The 20248-nt window shown below is 39.7% G+C and overlaps 1 protein-coding gene across 6 annotated transcripts in view; it reads left to right on the forward strand.

Moving 5' to 3' along the window:
• Positions 1 to 20248, forward strand: part of RTTN (rotatin) — a 195437-nt gene that overhangs the window by 165954 nt on the left and 9235 nt on the right. For 4 of the 6 annotated variants that reach the window (XM_050767810.1, XM_050767811.1, XM_050767814.1 and 1 more), the window contains 6 exons: positions 1897 to 2002; positions 2763 to 2860; positions 4082 to 4159; positions 8015 to 8141; positions 11931 to 12133; positions 15041 to 15308. In XM_050767810.1, the coding sequence (XP_050623767.1) occupies positions 1897 to 2002; positions 2763 to 2860; positions 4082 to 4159; positions 8015 to 8141; positions 11931 to 12133; positions 15041 to 15308 (880 nt within the window). Of the gene's footprint in view, positions 1 to 1896; positions 2003 to 2762; positions 2861 to 4081; positions 4160 to 8014; positions 8142 to 11930; positions 12134 to 14681; positions 15309 to 15400; positions 20183 to 20248 lie in introns of those variants that run through there. The other 2 variants (XR_007721266.1, XM_050767812.1) reach the window with 2 other exon arrangements.

Raw genomic sequence — 20248 nt, forward strand, 5'->3', positions numbered from 1 at the left:
CTATAGCAGCTGTGGTAGCAGCACAGCTTGGGGATTTGGGAGCCCCTACCTGAGGACTGTGTGCACATTCATACTGGTGGTAGTATTAGCACGAGACTGGGCAATGGTGGACGCAAGACCGTGTGTGCCCTTTGTGCCCATTCATTCTGGTGTCGGTGGCTGCTCAGGGCTGGGGGTGGGTTCGCTGCTTTTGGTGGCTAGTTCTGTGTTGGCAGCCCCAGCGCAGGGATGGGGTGCTGGCAGGCCCAGGGTTGGCGGGCTCCATGCCTCCTGACTCTCTGAGGACAATAGCAGGGAGGGAGGATGGAGTGCAGTCACGGCTGGCAGCAGTGACATGGCAGGGTGCACGTGCACACATGTGCTGGTGGGGAAGGGAAGGCAGGTCCTCCTGTACACGCCCACAAAGCATTGTGGTGGGTGGCCAGTGGGTGAGTGCCTGCAGGCAAGGCAGCATGAAGGAGGCTGCAGTGGGGGAAGAATGCTGCTGTATGTCCAACTGGGGTCACTCTACTGGAGCGCTCTGCTAGTCAGGCACAGTCTGCCAGTGCAAGAGCTACCATGTAGGCCCCCAGGAAGTACCTGGGAGCTTCACTCTAAGCAGGTGTGGCTAGGCTCGGGCCCTGGGAGAAGCCAGCAGACCAAAGGGTGACCCAGACTGGCCCCATCTCATGGGCAATACCACCCTGCAGAGTTGAGGTCCCACAGTTCCCCTAGGGATAGAGTCTTCTATGGGAGCAAGTCTAGCCTAAGGGGGTGGGCGTCCCTGGCAGTGCTACGCTATAGACACTCCCATACAAAACTCTCTGGGCTCTGCCCCAGCTGGAGTGCTGCTTCTACTGCTTCCCTAAGCAGCTTTCCCTGACAACTCAAATGTCCATAGTGGTCCAGGGGTCCCTTCCTACCATGATTCCAGAGGCCTGTGGTGAGAGTGAATTTTGTTCCTTGCCTTTTCAACTCACCCCCTCTGCAGGAGTGGTTGGGGGCCAGGAACAAGTTATGGTGCTTGGTAGCCTCGAGCAGGGTCCCCAGCTTCCTCCCCCCTCAGCCCCGGCTCTATGTTTTCCCTCCATCTGTTCTCAGTGCCCTCCCTCTGAAGATCTAGGAGTGTGCCAGTCTTCCTGATGTCCCAGTCCCTCAGTAGGAGATGTTCCTCCTGGCTGTATCTAGTTGGCCATCTTGGAGCAGAAATTTCTAGGTTTTTTTTTTTTTTTTTTTTAAATAAAAATGTATGGAATCTGTTATTGTGTCTACTTTTGTACATATTAGAAATTTTTAAGTGAAAATTTTTCTAACTCATAAATTTAAATGTATAAAGGAAATATACCGAAATAGTAGTTTCAGAATTACAAATGATTTTCCATTTCTCTGAAAGTCAAAAAAGTTATGCATTATTTTTTGAGAAAATGTTATATGACAGATGCATGTTACCATAGAAATGAAAGATGGAAAGAACCAAATCACCTGAGATATAGGGGTAGTTTAGGTAGAAATGGAGAGAGGGTAATGTGTCCCCAGAAGGAGAAAGGAGGACATTGATGACAGTTCTCCTGCTCAGCAGTTTTACAAGGACCCATTTTAATAAGCTACACATATGTATGTATACAGTATGCTCTGGTGAATTTGAGTAAGTATGTGAGCTTGCTATGTAAAAGCTAAATAAAGCTTTTTTCTGTAGACGATGCGTCTTTAAGAATGATTGTTGTTCTCTTCCACAACTTATACAGTCTTATCCACACAGAACATTCTCAAATATTAAAGATTTATCAAAATCCAGTGAATTTCATATGATAGTTGAAACCTAGCAATATCTTTTAAGTAGAAAATGTTCTTTATTCACAATGGTTTTGCTGCAGATTAAATATTTCTTCAAGGCAGTTTGATTTGTATTCTCTGCAGTGCTATGAAGGGAAATCCTCCAAAGATATCCTGAAAAGAGTAGCTGCAAATGCGTTGATGTCACTTCTGGCTGTCAGTAGAAGAGCACAGAAACATGCTTTGAAAGGTGAGCCACGTGACACGTCAGCTGTGTTGATGGCATTATCAGCAGCTCATATGTTTTGTTGCTTGTTAAAGTTAATTTTCTTTAGACTCAAAATGTAAAAAACTTACAGTATAGTCTTAGTGTCAGTAAAAATCATTTTTTCATACAGAAGCAGTAAATATGCATTACTTTTCAAATAAAAAGATTAGACGTAGTTTTTTGTTTGTTTAATATGTGAGGTTCTTGCTCTAAAGAACCTATATGTAAATATTAGAGAAGCTAAAAGGTAACACATTGAGTTTCATTGTAATTAAATATTACTATCCAGAAGCACTTACTGCATACCTGAACAAAACCCACATAGTTTTGATGGTAAAAACAGCAACAGACAGTTCCATATTTTCTAAATTTCTCCTCTTGAGTGTTGTAATTTCTCATTTGGGAATCAGAGAACATAGATCTGAGAATTAAAAGAGAATAATGGCAACATCAAGTCCATTAATATCAGTTGTGATTTGCTACTAAAACAAATGATGTATTCCTCAAGTTGTAAATTGGATTTGGGGAGTATCTTACTAAAAACTGAAAACAAGTGGCCTTCAGCATTTTAGTACTCTTACTTTTCCCCCCTCTGATTCATTAATCTCTTACTGAAAATTCTAAAATGAAGTGGGTCAGAAATAGAGAATGTTACCTTTTTGAGAATCTGATTGGTATATGTGGTTTTAACTTAACTTGGAAATAGAATATCCTTTTGACTGCTATAGATTTTGTCTTTCAGCCAATCTTATAGACAATTGCATGGAGCAGATGAAACACATAAATGCACAACTGAACCTAGATTCTCTGAGGCCTGGGAAAGCAGCATTGAAAAAAAAGGTAATATTGTGGGATAAATGAATGGCTATATGTAGAGACCATTCTCCAGTCCCCTTGTGCCTAGAAATGAGCACGAGCTTGAAATGAGAAGCAAGGTAGAGATGGATGAATTAATGAGATTTCTATGTTAGCAGATTGTTGACTTGTTTTGGTCTTAATTCTTACTTGAAGATCTTTAGACAACATCTGTTTATTATGTACTGTTGTTATTATAAAACATTGGAAATATCCACATATACATGATACTATGCCAGATAAATTTTTTATACTACAAAAAGAAAATCTTTATCTCAAAACAAGCGTAGGTTAACTAGGAATGAGATCTATAACAACTATAATTTATTAAGAGTTTTCTATATGTCAGCCACTATTGAAACCTTTAATATTTATTATCTCATGAACAAACACTCATTACAGCACAGTCACACAGTTGGTAATCGTTGGAGCTAATATTTGCCCCATATCTGGGTGGTTGAAGAGCTGGTATTCCTCATCTCTGTTTATCTCCTTCTGTGCCTTCTGAATATCTCCTCTAGCATTGAGTCTGTTGGACTCATGTTTAAACTGCATGCTCAGATAAACTCAAAATAACATAGTTATTATATAATAGCTATGGTTAACAATAACTACTGTGGTTAACAAGATCTGCCACCCACTTATTCAGCAAATGAAAGTGTGTGAATAGTATAAATATATAAATATACATATATGTGTGTAGGTAAGGCCGTTATAGCAGCACTCTATGTAATAACTAGTTTCTACTTCCCTTAATAAGAAACCAAGACAAAGTCTTATTTAATAGTGTAATTGATTCAGGAGATTGATTGTATGTTTATCAGTTCTTTTTTTTTTTTTTTTTTGCCTCTTTTCCTCTCTAGCCAAAGGCCCTTCATCATTGAGAAAGTCAGCCAACACCTGATATGATTGAAAACCTGTCAGTATCTGCCTCACTTTATTGAGATGAAACATGGAGGCTATCATATATCCGAGTTCCTCCATGCTTGATAGAACAGAAATAGCTTTTTCGTGGTGAATGTGCTTCTTGAGATATGGTCATCTTTCAGAGATCATTAGCCTGTCAGTTCCCTCAAAGTTACAGTGGTTGGGCATGATTAGAGCACACCTGCATTGTACTGTGACCCAAAGGGGAGGGAATTACTATACACAAAAATGGAATATGCTGTTGCATTCACAGTTTTCAACTGCTTTTTGTTTAAATAGGAGGATGGTGTTATTAAAGAGTTAAGCATTGCCATGCAGCTCCTAAGAAACTGTCTTTATCAAAATGAAGAATGTAAAGTAAGTAGAGCTACTTTTCAAAATTTTAGTAGAAGTACTGGTATTAAGCAGTTTAATTTTTATATGAGATAATGTAGTAGGAAAATGGAAAGCTCTGACTTTTAAATTTTTAGACACACGGTTGATTGGTCCTCAAACTCAGTGTTAATTGTCAGAAATGTGTGTATCTAATCTTGTTACTCATCACTGATTACATTTCTTGTGTTTATCAGTGTTTTATCATTGAAACTTTAACTTCACAAACCTCAGCCTCATTCTGTACTCTTAGGCATTTTAAGTGTTGGTTTCCCACCTATTTTAGGTATGGAATGAATGGCTGGATGTGTCTTATAAGGTAGATTCTTTCAAAATGGGTTGTTAAAACAACTCTGCAAGGAAATAAATGAAACTATCTGTATCTATAAGGAAATAAGAGTTTCCTGCTTCAAAGGAGAAGAGAGTTAGAACTGCTACCTAGTGTGGCCACATCCACTGAGAGGAAGTTGCTTCTAGCTCTGCTGACTCCCTGTGACCATTTACACAGCCCCTCTGTCTAGAAATCACTGAGATATTTTGCTTTGTCTGTAAGCATTGATGATATTTTAAACCATTGTATCAGTACTACTATAGAGGATATAATCTTTTGAACACTATGATTTGCTTTGTCTATAGTTTTACAACACTTTTGAAATACTAGATTAATGCTTTAATGCAGAAATACTAGATTATCCTTTATAAGAGCTGGCCATGAAAATAAAATTTAAAAAATACTAAATTAAAGCTTTAATATAGAAAGCAAAGATAAATTATAGAAACTTTTATTGCCTTTTAAATGTTTACCTGTTTTGCTCTTGTGGTAAGAGCACAACTGGAAAAACCATACCACATCTGGAAAAGGGACATGTTGAACACACTCACTCCTTACCCGATGTTAAAAAGCCAGAGCCATGACTCACAATTAATATTTCAGAGTAGTTTGATGGAAATTAAGTATTTATTTATACATTTTATTAAAATTCCCCATATATGAATTTATATGAACTTTTTCTCAAAACAAAAGTGCCATTAATAAACTTATGATTCCTTCATGCTTATGATATTATGCTTGTGACTGGATGTACAGTCAGTATTCATGTATATATGTAAATATATAAATTTCATGTGTGTGTGCAGTTAATATTCATTCATGACACCTTATTCAGGGAAATACTCTGGAATACTTTACATGTAGGATCTACCTATAAAGATTTATGAAATGCTAACCTGGCTGCTAGTTATAAATATTGTGCTCAATTTGTATCACATTAGGCATTTATAAAAGTGTAATATCTCAATAAGTCAAAGCATTTCTGTATTTCTAAATTGTTTAATAAGAAGTAAATCCAAAGAATACTTAGATTATCCTTGAGTATAAATATAATCTTACAGAGGTAGAGATTCTTAATTTCAATTTCAGCTTTTATCAGGTGTATGGCATGTTCTCATTATTAATAGTTGACCACTATTGGGTAATTCACCAGGTTACCCACTGCCACCCCACCCTGCTGTCTGCATATGCATAACATTAAGGGGTTTTCATACTGGAAGGATCATGGTGGCTGTGAGGTAAATGAATTAAACAGTGGATAAGGTTAGATGGAGGGGACTGTCGTAGTCCAGACAAGAGATGATGACACCTTAACTTGAGCAGGTAGAAAGGAAAAGAAGGGTAGGGAGTAAACTGGAAGCATTGAAAAGAGGAGGAGGGATGTAGAATGACTTCCAAACTCCAGTTTAAGCTGCTGCATTATGATGCATTAAGAGTGCATGATAGAGCAGAGCACAGGTGTGAGAGCCCCGACATTCCTGCTTGCACCTGCTAGCCTCAAGAGTCTTACGGGCATCCAGGTGAAAAATGGCTTGTCAATGTGTAGATGGTGTTTGTGGTCCTCACTATTGTTGAAATTTCCCAAGAAAGTATGTAATGAAAACCAAGGTCGTATCTTTGGAAAATAGGAACATTTAAGAGAGGGCAGAAAACAACTGAGAAAGGAATACTGGAGAAGGGATTTGGAGATTGCATTAGGCCATTCTTGCCTTACTATGAAGAAATATCTGAGACTAGGTAATTTATTAAAGAAAAGAGGTTTAATTGGCTCACAGTTCTGCAGACTATACAGGACACATAGTGGCATCTGCTTCTGGGGAGACCTTAGGAAACTTGCAATCATGACAAGAAGGCAAAAGGGGAACAGGCACATCACATGACTAGAACTGGAGCAAGAGAGAGAGATAACTGGCGAGGAGGTGCTGGACACTTTTAAATGACCAGATCTCGTGAGATCACTCACTGTCTTGAGGCAAGCACCAAGCAATGAGGAATCCGCCCCCAAGATCTAAACACCTCCCACCAGGCCTCATCTCTAGCACTGGGGATTACAACTCAACATGAGATTTGGGCAGGGACAAATATCCAGACTGTCAGAGATATGATCCAAGATAGAGCAGCAGCATGGAAATTAAGAAAGAAGAGACATACAGCAAGTGCCACAGTGCTTAAGCGTTGTTGGCAACCACAAAAGTAGGAGTGGCCTCAGTAGAATCTTTAGGGCAGAAAATAAATGGAAATGACCTAAGATTAAATGTGAGATGGGGAAATTATAGCAATAATGATGTAGAAGTTTGGTCATGAAAAGTGGCATTAATAATTTAGGACATATAGGATGAAAGGAAATGAGTATGTTTGTTTCTCTTAACATGTAAACTGCTTGAATACAGGCACAGAAATGAGCAAATTGGGGACGAGTTGTTTAAGAGATAGCAAGAGGAGAACTAACTGGTGGATTAAGATCCCTGAGGAGGCAGGAAGAGCTGTGCTCCAGAACACAGCTGAATGTATGAATCTCTGGCAGGCAAGAAGTGGAGCACCTCTTTGTCACTGCCAGGCAGACAGGAGGGGTGAATGGATGAAAATACAGATAAACTATGTGGACAGAATGGCAGAGCAGATAAAGGAGTTTGTACTTAATCGTTTCTGTCTTCTCTATGAAATAGTAAACAAGGTCGTCTGCTGCAGATGGAGGGCTGTGTGCCACAGAGAGTGGTGAACGTGGGAAGAACTTCAGGGAGAGCACTGGGAATGACCTCAGTGCTTACGGGGAGTGTCAAACGTTGGGACTCACTTCTCCTATTCTGCCACTTGATGCTGTGTGAAATTGTGTAGGGTGTATTTATGTGCATGCTCACATGCATAAACATGGGTCTACGAATTACCTCAGGATTCTTGTTCATTTAAAACAGATATTGCTGCACTTAAACAGCTATATTTTATCTGCAGTATTGTCCCGGGGTAACTGATCTTTGTAATAAAGACTCTGAGTTACTTCGGAATTTATTGATTTATCATAATATTTAGACTGAATTTTATATATTCAAATTACTCAAAAATTGTGATTTACTTTGAGTATATACACACACACACACACACACAGAGTGGGGGAGAGGGACAGAGGGCGGGCAAGGAGGACTCAGAGTTGATCAGAAAGTTTAACCAGAAATTCTCACTTCTGGCCATTTCATAGCATTTACAGGAATTTATTCAGTGTTGTGAGATATCACTTTGCTGTTTAATTTACATGTTACAAAGGCTGTTTTCTATGCGTCCTACCTTAGTGGCACATCTTAACCACCCTGGTGTTGAAGGGACTTCCTGAGATTGGTCAGGCTCGTGGTCAGGGCCGCCATGTGTGGAGCCCAGTGGGGGTGGGGCAGGATGCTGAAGACAGCCACAGGATTCTCCTTGTGTCTTACATTGGTGGCTTTTTGTTGTTGTTTTGATTTTAATGTTATATTTTCATATATTCAGACTAATGCTGTCTTTTTCCCTTCCTTCAACAGGAAGCAGCTCTTGAAGCTCACCTTGTGCCTGTCTTGCACTCTCTCTGGCCTTGGATTTTGATGGATGATTCATTGATGCAAATTTCTCTGCAGCTCCTTTGTGTCTATACTGCAAATTTTCCAAATGGTAAATAGGATCCAATACTGCCTTTCAATAATATGCCAAAATACTAGTTTTATAAATGTCGTTAAGGTAGACTGGAAAAACTAATACGTATTTTGAAGTATTTCTCTGATTTATTGAGGATATGATGGGTAAAGGCAAGCTTTCTCGTAGGTATTATGAGAGCAGACAGATATTTTAGTGTGTTTGTTGCCATGAGAGAGTCACTGGCAGTGCGGGCAATAGAGAGGGAGGACTGGTCTGATTATCTGGCAATGGGAAATTGAGTTTAGTAGGAAAATTGAGAGGATAAAAATTATGATGTAAGACCTCAAAAGCCAAGTGAAGGTTAGAACTTTTTATAGATTCTAGAGCAGGAGACTGGCGTGATGAACGTTAGTTCTCACAACAGTTGGTCTGATGATACACGATATCACTAGGGCTCCTCTTTTGCTCATGCACTTGATAGACATCTTCTCAAGAGCCTGCGGTGGGCCATGCATTGTGAGTTCTGGTGAGAGTGATCTGAAATGAGATAGGAGGACAGGTCATGTAGGGCCTCAGGGGCCACAGTAGGGAGTTTGGATTTTTATGTGAGTGTAACAGGATTTTTATGTGAGTGCAACAAGATTACATTGGCGGTTGTAAGCATGATTTAATTTGTGTTTCAGAAAGATTAGGCTAGGTGTGGTGGCTCACGCCTGTAATCCCAGCACTTTGGCAGACCCAGGCAGGCGGATCACTTGAGGTCTGGAGTTTGAGACCAGCCTGGCCAACATGAGGAAACCCTGTCTCTACTAAAAATACAAAAATTAACCAGGCATGATGTTGCATGCCTGCAGTCCCAGCTACTCAGGAGGCTGAAGCAGGAGAATCACTTGAACCTGGGAAGCAGAGGTTGCAGTGAGTCAAGATCACGCCACTAATACCCCAGCCTGGGCAACAGAGCGAGACTCTGTCTCACAAAAAAAAGAAAAGAAAAATTACCCTGGGCGATATGTGGAGAATGGATGATTGGGAGCAAGTCTAGAAGCAGGGAGACTTCTCATGGAGATATAATGGTGGCTTGGGCTTGAGTGGTAGCTGGAGAGATTGAGAGAAGTAGGCAGATTCAGTATATAGCTCAAAGATAGAGTCAAGGATACCTGTTGTGGGAGGTAGGAAGGAAAAAAAGGTGTCCGGGGTGAACTTCATTTGGAGAAATGAGCCTGAGCGCACAGTAGTGCCATTTACTAAAATGGGGAAGATTTGAAAGAAGCAGACTTGAAGTGAGAAAGAAGTAGGAATCAGGAGTTCTCTTTGGTCTTGTTTAGTCTGAGGTGTTGATGTTCACTGAAGTGAAAATAGTAAGTTGGAGTTGAATTCAATGGAGACTAGAGGTAAGTTTGAAGATTTAAAATGTTGGGAATATTATTAGTTATTTATTGCTGCAAAAGAAATTACTTTAAAATTTAGCATCTGCAAACATCAATCATTTCATTATGCCACGGCTTCTGTGGCTCAGGAATCTGGGAATGGCTAATCTGGGTGGTCCTCGCTCAGAGTCTCTGCAATCATCTGAAGTCTTGACTGGGATAGAGGATCCAGTGTGACTATGGGAGCCTCAATTCCTTGCTACTTACGGCTGTCTCAAACGACCCAGAGTGAGTAGGCCGAGGGCAGAAGTTATAGTTTCTTATAATCCAGTCTCAGAAGCAACTGAACAGCACTCCTAGCTCCTGTGGGTCACACATACCAACCCTGGTACAGAGGCAGGGGCCACTGGGACCATCTTGGAGGCTGGCTACCACAGGAGTCATTGTTGTATAGATTGTATTTAAAGCCATGTGGCTATTTGAGATTACCCAGGGAGAATGTGTAGATGGAGAAGCAGAAATCCATGACTGAGTTCTGAGGCACATTAACATTTGGAGTTAATCAAAAGATGAGAAACCAGCAGAAAAAAAGAGAGAAGGAGCAGCCAGTGAGATAACCAGTGCATAGTCACAGGAAGTCAGAGAAAGGCATGCTCAGTTGTGTGGAATGCCGTAGAAAATTCTACTAAAGTGAGGATAGAAGCAGTGGCCACTGGACTTAGCAGTACTGATGTTCTTTTGGACCTTGAGGGTAATTTTAGTGTAGTGCTGGAACAGAAACCTACTTAGTGTGGGTTGAGGAGAGAAGATGAAGAAGTAGAGGAGACAGCTTTTCCAAAATGTTCTACTCTTAAGAGGATAAAGAAATGGAGCAACAGCAAGAAACAGATGTGGAGTAAAGGGAGGAGTTTTTGCTCATTTTTAAAAATGTATGTTTTTAAGGCATGTTTATTAACTTAAGGGATTGGGAGAATGAGGTATAGGAAAGAGTACAGGTAAGAGCCCAGCCTGAGAGGGTAAGAGAGGTGACAGCTAGAGCACAGCGGACAACAGAAGCAGAGGGAAGGCTGAGAGGAAGGATGTGGATTTAGGAAGGCTGGTAGACTTGATGGGAATGATGAGAAAATTCCCATTTTGAATACTTCTGCTTTCTTCATTTAGGAGAGAACATTGACCACTAAGAATGAGCAAAGACAAGGAGTAGAGGTGATGTGAGAAGAGGAGAAAGTGTGAAGTTGCTGTTTTTAGAGGAAGGAAAGTAGGATTGCTGGCAGTGTTAAGTACCCATTTAAAATGTATGGTCATAAATTTAAGATTTGACTAGTTAGCAAGTTTTTGTGCTTTCTTCTAACAACACTCAGTTGCCCAGCAACTGGGGTCTCTAAATATCAAAGGTTATACAGAGAAGGGACTGGAACTCAAAACAGTTAAGAGCCCATCTAGTTACTGCCAGATACTGATGATTCCTTATTCTTTGAATAATCTCACACCTCTGGAGCTGTCCATTTCGATACCCAACTCAGATTGTCTGCAGTCAGCACAAAGAGATAGAAACAGACCTTCAGGCTCTTGAACTTGAATTATTATTGAAGCATATGTGTACAGGATTGTCCTTGCCTTCATTCTGTGCTGTGAACTTTCTCTATTCCTGAGGTCTGGTGGGAATGTCTCCTTTCAGTGCATTTTCCAGCTCTACTAGTGTGTCTTTTGTTTGTTTACTCATCTTTTGTGAGTTTCTTTTACAGAATATATTGGATTCTGATCAATTTATGCTTAAGTTGGCCTCCTTGTATGAACTTTCACAAGTCAGTTATACCTTAGGTTTACATATAATACAGTCTTATTGATTTAACATTAAAATGTATTTCCAATTTCTTTTTTCTCCCTCAGTAAGTCTCATTCAGTTACTTAATTTCCTGAGAAACACTGGACCCTGGAAAACCTGTAGATGCCACTGCTGGCTCCTGCCATTCTAAGCTATGTGACCTTGAGCAACAAACTGGCTTTTCTGAGCTCCATATCTTTGTTGACCAAATATAGAAAATAGTATTTGTTCTGTCCCCTTTCCCAGGAATATTATGTTCCTTATTTGTATGTTATGTAAAATGAAGGCATTAGACAAGTTATCTCCCATTTCTAAAATTCTGTTCCTCTACACAGGCCTTTATTTAGATGTTTTCTTTAGGAACTATTAAAAACCCTAGTATGCTTATTTCATTCTTTTTAAAAAAATAAACCTGGTGTCTTAAAGTGCTTTGTTGAGATAATTAGGCCCTCATTGAGACAGTATATCTATTAGGTTGCATGTAGACACCAACATTAGCCTCTATTGCTAATTTGCAGTTCACAGGTTAATGGCCAAGTCATTTTGATAGACAGATACGCTTTGCCACTTAGTGTCTTCAAAAACTAAACAGGGAAACTGAGAAGACATTGTGATAGGCTGTTATTTTTGAAGGTTGCAGTTCTCTTTGTTGGTCAAGTTGTGGACAACACCCTGTTCAAGCTACACATAGAGGAGCCCTGAGCAACTCTCTGATGCTGTGTGTCCTCAAGCTGGCTTCCCAGATGCCGCTGGAGAACAACACGGTTCAGCAGATGGTTTTTATGCTTCTTTCAAACCTGGCCTTGTCGCATGACTGTAAAGGAGTAATTCAGAAGGTAAGCACTTAAACTCCCCTCATATCTTAAAAGGGTACTCAGTGAAATAATCTTTCCAATCAAAAGTTTACAACTCAGTTTCTAAGATTAATATATTATGATTTTGAGGCATTTTATTTTAAAGGATTATAAAAGGGTTAAGAGGTTCACTTTGTTTAAAGCCAGTTGATAGATGACACGTGCAGAGGGACAGGAGCTGGAGTAGAGTCATGCCATTTCCTTCTCACTGATCTTCTTAGCTTTCGGATTATATTTTATCATTCTCAAAAATGAGGGTTTTAGAACGATAGCTGTCTTACATTTATTGGAGATAATAAAAGTAATATATTGGTCTTTAAACAGACCAAATTGAGCAGTAACAATTTCAGTTTAATTTCATTGACAAAATGGTTTATGAAATCACAGCCCACTTCCCCCAGTTAGACCTTAACTTCCTTATGGCATATTAAGCAATTTTATGAGTTCTCTAGGACTCCAGTTCCCAAACTAGACTCCTCATCACTGATTTTAACTTAAGGTAATTTAAAAGGGATGTAATGAGTTAAATAAATTCTGGTACAGATGTGCACTCAGATTCTGTATTTAGATGTGTATAAACGGAATCCCTAATTAGGAAAATCCCTTCAAATTTGAGTATAATCAGATTATATATTACTTAATAGTATTGTAATTTGGGTGCTTCCATTTCTTTTACTTGAAGGCCAAGATAAATTGTAAAAGTTGAGAAGATTTATAAGAATTGAGTCTCGTTTTCCTCCACTGTTTCTTCTCCCTGAACTCCTCAGAAGATATTTTGTTATCACCACATACATAGAAAGATAGGTTTTTCTAAGGAAATGGAAAGATCAGTCTCACCAAGGAAAGATGTTTTCAGTGGCGCGTTGGAGCCAGCCTCCTACTGACTCATGAGTGTCATCTTAAATTTGCAGGAATTTTATAAAAATTCCAGTTGATGTTACGTTGTTATTTTGAAATCAGCCGCAGTGAGAGTGTCACACCATGTACAAATCGTGGATCTTTTCTACCCTCACCACAATCAGTTGTTTATTTACCAGCGCATGGCTGGGTATTTTCTTCATGTATATGTTCATGTACGTCATATATGTATATATATTTGAATATATTTTCTTCATATATGTATTCATATACATACATCATTTCCAAAATGAGACATTCTCTTGAACTGGATATATGTGATTAGCATCCATAAGAATGAGAGATTCTGCATATGTGAGAGAAGAGCGGGGGCAGTGCTTCCCACCACTTCCTTATGGAGCATGTTAGTGGGAAGCTAAGTGGGAGCCCCAGAAGGAATGTAAGTACCAGTCTCAAGTCTGGTCTCTGACCTTGAGCTGGAGACCTATTCTCTTTCAGCTTCATTTGGGCTAAACAAAATGATCTCTAAGATATGTTCAACTCTTAATCTGTTATTCTAGTGCTATACTTAAGAATATTTTGATGAAGTGTGATCAGACTCTCCTTCCAGGGACAGATTAATCAAGTCTTTTTCCTCTGCTCTAATTAGGAAATGCCTGAGACTTCCTCTGCTGCATTAAGTAATAATGAGCCCAGACGCTTAACACTTCTACTTCTTCATTACTCATCTGTAGGACATAGAAAATGCAGCAGGTGCTGTTGTACAACTCAGGCTCTAAAATATCCTGTTTTGTTTTGTTTTCTACCATGGTATACATATTCTACCTGGTGTAGGAAATTGTCTGAAAACATCTTTAGAAGCAGCAAAAAAAAAAAAAAAGGAGTGCCCACAGCACATTTACATTTGAGAGCACTGACATCTACTCTGTCACCCTTGTCAGTCCCAAATCCAGCAAGAGTTGAATCTAAAAACTATCAGTTTGGCTGAGAGTAGGTGTAAGTGACAGCAAATGCAGCTGAAAGTGGGCATGTAATTTTACAGTTTACTTATTGTGTGGGTAATGTTGATAATATTTCTGTAGCTCATTTCATTCTTAACACCCAGAGTCCTTTTGTATAAAAACGTTAAGTTTATTTTATAGATTAAAGCCAACATCTTGATTTTGGTCTAGGAAAACCTAAGAGATAAACTGGAGTAGATTTAAACAGAGAGAAAGAGGAGTTATTCTGTGCAATCATAAAAGTTAAGTGATTGCATTTCATTTCTAAAATGTCCACCTAACTGTGGTTTCCATGCTGCCATGGGCTGCAGCTTGATGTAGCACTTTTATACTTTGCGTATAGATTAGTCTAAATAATTTATTATCTTTCTTATAGTTAAGGGTTTGGTGGGGTTTTGTGGAAGAGGCTTTATTTGGAGGCTGAAAAGACTCTTACAGTGCAAATAATAGAGCTTTCTCATCTGTAAGCGTAATAGAATGACATGTAGCCATCAGAAATTCTTACTTGTAATGATAAGTACCTGGGATAAAGTGAATGTAAGATGTATCTATAGATGTGATAAAAACAACAACACCTGTAGCTACAATGATTCAAAATGCCCTCACTACTTCCAGAGTTGTTAACTAGTATTCAAGACTGATTTGGATTTTTTCCTTTTTTCCTTCCTTAGGGTAGCTTTTAATGACGAGCAAAATCACCAGAAGGCACAGAAAAGAGAAAACTCAAGAGGCCTGAAATAATCTCCAAACTTAATTATCAATTCTAAATAATTAAGAGTTAACTATAGTATACTTCATCCATCATGAGGAAAAAATTAGCAGGAATTAAAACTTGAGCACTATTTTGTTCTTCTTACCTTTTTCACTTATACTTGGAAATCATATAGATGGAGTATTCAGAAGGCATTAGAAAGGATAAATTAATGTAGGGGAAGAGTATATCAGAATGTTAAGTTAATCGTTCACCAAGGGACTAGGAAAATAATGAAAAAGATGAGAAGAAAATAATATTCTCTCTATTTATCCACAGAGTAACTTCTTACAGAACTTCCTCTCTCTAGCATTGCCAAAAGGAGGAAATAAACATCTCAGTAATCTGACTATTCTTTGGTTGAAGTTACTTCTGAATATATCATTTGGAGAGGATGGGCAACAAATGATTCTGAGGCTTGATGGCTGTCTAGACTTACTAACAGAGATGAGCAAATATAAGCACAAGCGCAGCCCTTTATTGCCTCTTCTTATCTTTCATAATATTTGCTTCAGTCCTGCTAATAAACCCAAGATCCTGGCTAATGGTAAGTATTCACGCACGCATATGTTTATATATGTAGTTATTCATATTTGGTGTTCAGATCAACACCAAATAATTTTATAAATAATTTTCTAGGTATTTATTAAGCACCCACTGTGTTCAAGGCACTGTGGAAGGCATGGGAATGAATCAGGCATGGCTTCAGCCTTCCGTGGGCTGCCTGGAGTCTCCTGAGTTTAGCAAGTCTTGTCATTCCAGTGCACATACTGGACACCTGGAGGAAGGGGAGTCGTGGACGAGGGCTCCCTGGCCGTACCTTCTGCTCGCTCTCCTCTCTCCTTGCTCTTCCTCTAACTCCCCCACCCCTCCTCTGCATCTTCAAGCAAATGCTACTATGTCAGTGAAGCCTCTCCAGAACCACGTGTTAATATAATAGCCCCAACCCCTTCTTTCTGCCTTCTCTTTCCTCCTCCTCACTATGTCCTTTCCTGGTTTTATTTCCCTCCATAGTATTATTGCCAGCTGATAAGAGTATGTGTTTCATGTATCTGTCTGTCTGTCTATTCCGAGTCTTCCCACACGAGAAAGTAAGCTCTCATGGGGTCAGGAGGTTTTTGTCTGCTTTGTTTGTTTATGTGTAGCACCTAGAATTGTGCCTACAACTAGTGAGCACTCAGTAAATATTTGATGATTGAGAGAGACGCTAAGCAGACCAGAGAGTTCAGGGCTTGAGATCAGATGGTGCAGTTAGCCTTGCAGAGACTCCGTTCTCTGAGACGTAGGACAGATAGAGGCAAGGATTGGTAAGGATTCAGAAAAAAATTGAAGCAAAAAGAGTTGGAAAGATCTTTTTCTGCAACCATGTGTTATCGCTGTGAGGAGTATGTGAATTTCACGGGGAGTGAGTTTTATAAAAGACACGTGTTCTAGTGAAAAACAGAAGGTGGGCTGCAGACCCCTACGTGCCTGGTCTTGAATGCCAGCCCCAGGGCATCACTCCAGGGTCGCCTGGCACAGCCTTGCTGGGCCCAGCTTCTTCATCTATAAAAGAAGCCCACTATTCTTGGTTTGGTTAAGAATCAGTTTATAAACACACATTAAGTGCCTAGCACTATTTCTGGTACATGATAAATGTTTAAGATAGGTTCATTCTCTTGTTCTTTCATGTTTTTCACTTAATCTTTTCTCAGAGGCATTTTTCTGTGAAATCAAGGGTTTTCTAAGTGTACGAAAATGATTCTTCTTACATTTTGTGGTGTATATAGTTGTGATTCTATTTTTCTGATAAGCATTCTGATAATCAGCTGCTAGATATGATATGGAAAGATGTTTAAAGTTCAGTTAGCTTGTACCAGACCTAACCTTACTGTGGATTTTGCACTCTGCCTTCCACTGGCTGCTGTGCTGATGCTGCGCTCTCTGTTGCTGCGTGATGTGCATCACTGGTTTTATTTCCATCCTCTCCCACTGTATCTGCTTCAGCCCTCACATTTGTAAAATGAGGGTAATGATAATCCCTCCTCAGGGCAATGAGAGAGCCTGTGAAGTGTCTGTGGCCATTCTTGGTATATAGCAGCGACTCAGTAACATCTGATATTGTTTATTCGCCTTTCTTAGAATGATTTTTTTCTTTGGGGACTACTTACTCCAATTTATTATTGAGAGTTGGAAAAAGGTCAAGCTTTTTGGGAACTGAAGGAGATAAGTATGCATTTTCCACTTCTAGATCCCTCTAGAATTATTTTTACCATTTCTTTGTAGTCAGCAATGCTTTTTCTCCATTAGCTTAAAGCAGATGGACAAACTTTGGTGAGAAACTTCCCCTACCCTCACAGACTAGAGATCAGTAGGCTTGAGGCGGGGTAAGATAATAGACATCAGCTGTGCAGTTTCTGTAGGAACTATAAAAGGATGTCACAGGCTATGCCTCCCTTCCACTTGGGGATCTACAGAGGAGGCCTAGCAGAGTCAGCCAGCTTAAAAGTCTCCCAGGAAAGGCTGCCTCTGGTTGGTAGCACCCACACATCTGGTTTAAATCGTCAGGAGTGGAGTGTGCAGTGGAGCTTGACCTTGCTGGTAAAAATTGATCTGGGGCTGGGCACAGTGGCTCACAACTGTAATCCCAGCACTTTGGGAGGCTGTGGTGGGTGGATCATTCGAGGTTAAGAGTTCGAGACCAGCCTGGCCAACATGGTGAAACCCTGCCTCTACTAAAAATACAAAAATTAGCCAGGCATGGTGGTGGGCACCTTGTAGTCCCAGCAGGAGAATTGCTTGAACCAGGGAGGCGGAGGTTGTAGTGAGCCAAGATCATGCCACTGCACTCCAGCCTGGGCAACAGAGTGAGACTCTGTCTCCCAAAAAAAAAAAAAAAAAGATCTGGAACATTCCTTGTTTCTAGTAACGCCACACTAAGTCTCCTCTGAAAATAACAGTAACATGCTGCTAGAGAAGCTGTATTGACGCGTGCCTCAAAATAATAATAAAACTGAAAAGATACTGAGAAACTTCCAGGCCAGTGTTGATTGAAAGTCTTGCCCAGACAAGTAAGAAGTATATAGAAAATTATTTTGCCCCAAGTGCATTGGCCAAGATTGTGTGCTTGGCTTTTGTTGAGGAGTATTGAGGGGTGAGAGAACAGAAGCCGCGATTCCCCACAGTGGGGATTCTTACTGGCTATCCTGCTTGTATTAAGCTGGACCTCCGAAGAATCATTCTCAATAGATAGATGAGTCAGAAATACGTTGGTTTCCCAAACTTCATGAAGGAGACTGTAAAGAAGAGGGAAAAAAATGTGAGAATGGGTACTACAGACTGCTTCTGACAGGGCTCTGCACCCAAATTTGGCCGTGAACTTGGCTTGAGGTGCCTTCGATTGATGGTGCCTCTGGGTACTTAGCAGAAGCCAACTGCCTTAGTGTTGGATGAAAGACAAGTTCATACTGGGCCTCAGGGAACCTCTACAAATAATTTTTCAAAAGCATTAACCAGTACAAAGTTAGAGATAATCAAGCACATTAGGAGACATGGCAACATGTAGTAAGAAACAGCAGAGGGATAAAAATACCAGCCTATCTGCCCAGACTTTGAATATGGGAATTACAAAGCACGGGTTTAAAAATAACTTTAATTATACCATATTTAGATAAATAAATGACAAGCTTGAAAATTTTAGGAAATGGGAAACTGACAAGTTGAAATATTTGAAAAGAACTAAACAGAACTTCAAGAACTTTACTGTGCAGTATGATAATCAGCCACATGTAGCTATTTAAATTTAAACTAATTAAAATTATTCAGTTGTACTCACTACATGTGGCTAGTGGCTATCTTATTAAATAGCACAGATATAAATATTTCCATTATTGTAGGAAGTTCTGTTTTACAACAGTAACCTAGAACTTCAGTAGCCAAAATTGAAAACTTAATATACATGTCTGACAGCAAGTTAGGTATAGCAGAGAACTTAGGGATTAGAAGATAGATTAGAAAAATATTATCCAGAATGCAGCAGAGAAAGCTAAAAAAATGAGAAAGGATTACAAGAATCACAGGTAAGTGACACAGCAGATATATCAACACAGTCTGTGTGTTCAATGAAGTGTCCTAGGAGAATGGGAGAGGAAATATTTGAAGAAATGATGGGTAAGAACTTTAAGAACTTTTCTAAGACACTAATGTCATCATAACTGACAACTCATTATAATTGCCAAACTGACATCCCTAAACTTATAATTAAACCAATTATATTAAGAAGGTAATATTCAAAGCTCATTACTTTCTAATTATTTACAATTTACTACTGTATATTTGCTTGAGGTTATTTAAATATTTATATGAGAATTCAGACCTACTTGTTAAACCCAAAATCGTTTTATTGCTTTGTAATATGCATGTTTCACAATAACATTTGTTTTGTTAAAAAAGTCAGTCCACTTGCATTATCAGAGGGGCCCACCACGTTAATTGACCTATATATATATACACATACACACACAGTACTTTATCAAAAATGCTTTAAGAGATAGCAGCTGGTTGAAGGAGTTATAAACTTACTTAGATCATAGGAGTTATATATTCTGAGTGTTTGGGACAACATTTAAAAATATCACTTGATGCCATGCAGATAAGTGGACATTTGATTAGTAAGGGGACATTTGATGTGCCCTAATGAGTAGCACTTGCAGCTATAACCGCACGTGATAAATTGCGTCTGCAAGCTACTTACATGGCTTGTTTCCGGGTAGGTGATGATACAGGAAAACCAGAGGGCGTCAGATAGCAGATGAGGTGTTCAGGGAGTCGGCTGCAGTGTGCCCGAAGCATCACTGCACCTGCCTTTCACATTGTCCTGCTGTGCGTTTCCAGTTCACGTTACAGAGCAGCTTTTTTTTTAATTTGTTTTGGTTTTTGTTAAGTATTTAAAATCCCTTAAAAAATGAATTATGTAGACAAAATTTTTGTTTATTTTATTCTGGAATCTTTCATGCAACAAGTATTTATTGAGCTCCTAAAATACACTAGCATTGTGGTTGGTCTAATACCAGTGAGCAGACAGTGCTCTCCGACTAACACCAGTGAGCAGACGCTGCCCCCTAACCGATACCAGTGAGCAGATGCAGACGCTGCCCCCAACCGACACCAGTAAGCAGACGCTGCCCCCAACCGACACCAGTGAGCAGACGCTGCCCCCAACCGACACCAGTGAGCAGACGCTGCCCCCAACCGACACCAGTGAGCAGACGCTGCCCCCAACCGACACCAGTGAGCAGACGCTGCCCCCAACCGACACCAGTGAGCAGACGCTGCCCCCAACCGACACTCACAGACCCTGCCTTTGAACCAGTTACAGTTTAAATACATGTATTTTGCAGGTTTCGGGGGTGTTGAATGTATATATGGAAAGAATTCGCAATAGTAAGTGTTTCACCTTTAAGAATGCAACACATTCTTGAAATCACAAAATTTAGAGGAAAATCACAA

This window comes from Macaca thibetana, chromosome 18 (assembly GCF_024542745.1).
Source record: "Macaca thibetana thibetana isolate TM-01 chromosome 18, ASM2454274v1, whole genome shotgun sequence".
In the NCBI taxonomy this organism is placed as follows: domain Eukaryota; kingdom Metazoa; phylum Chordata; class Mammalia; order Primates; family Cercopithecidae; genus Macaca; species Macaca thibetana.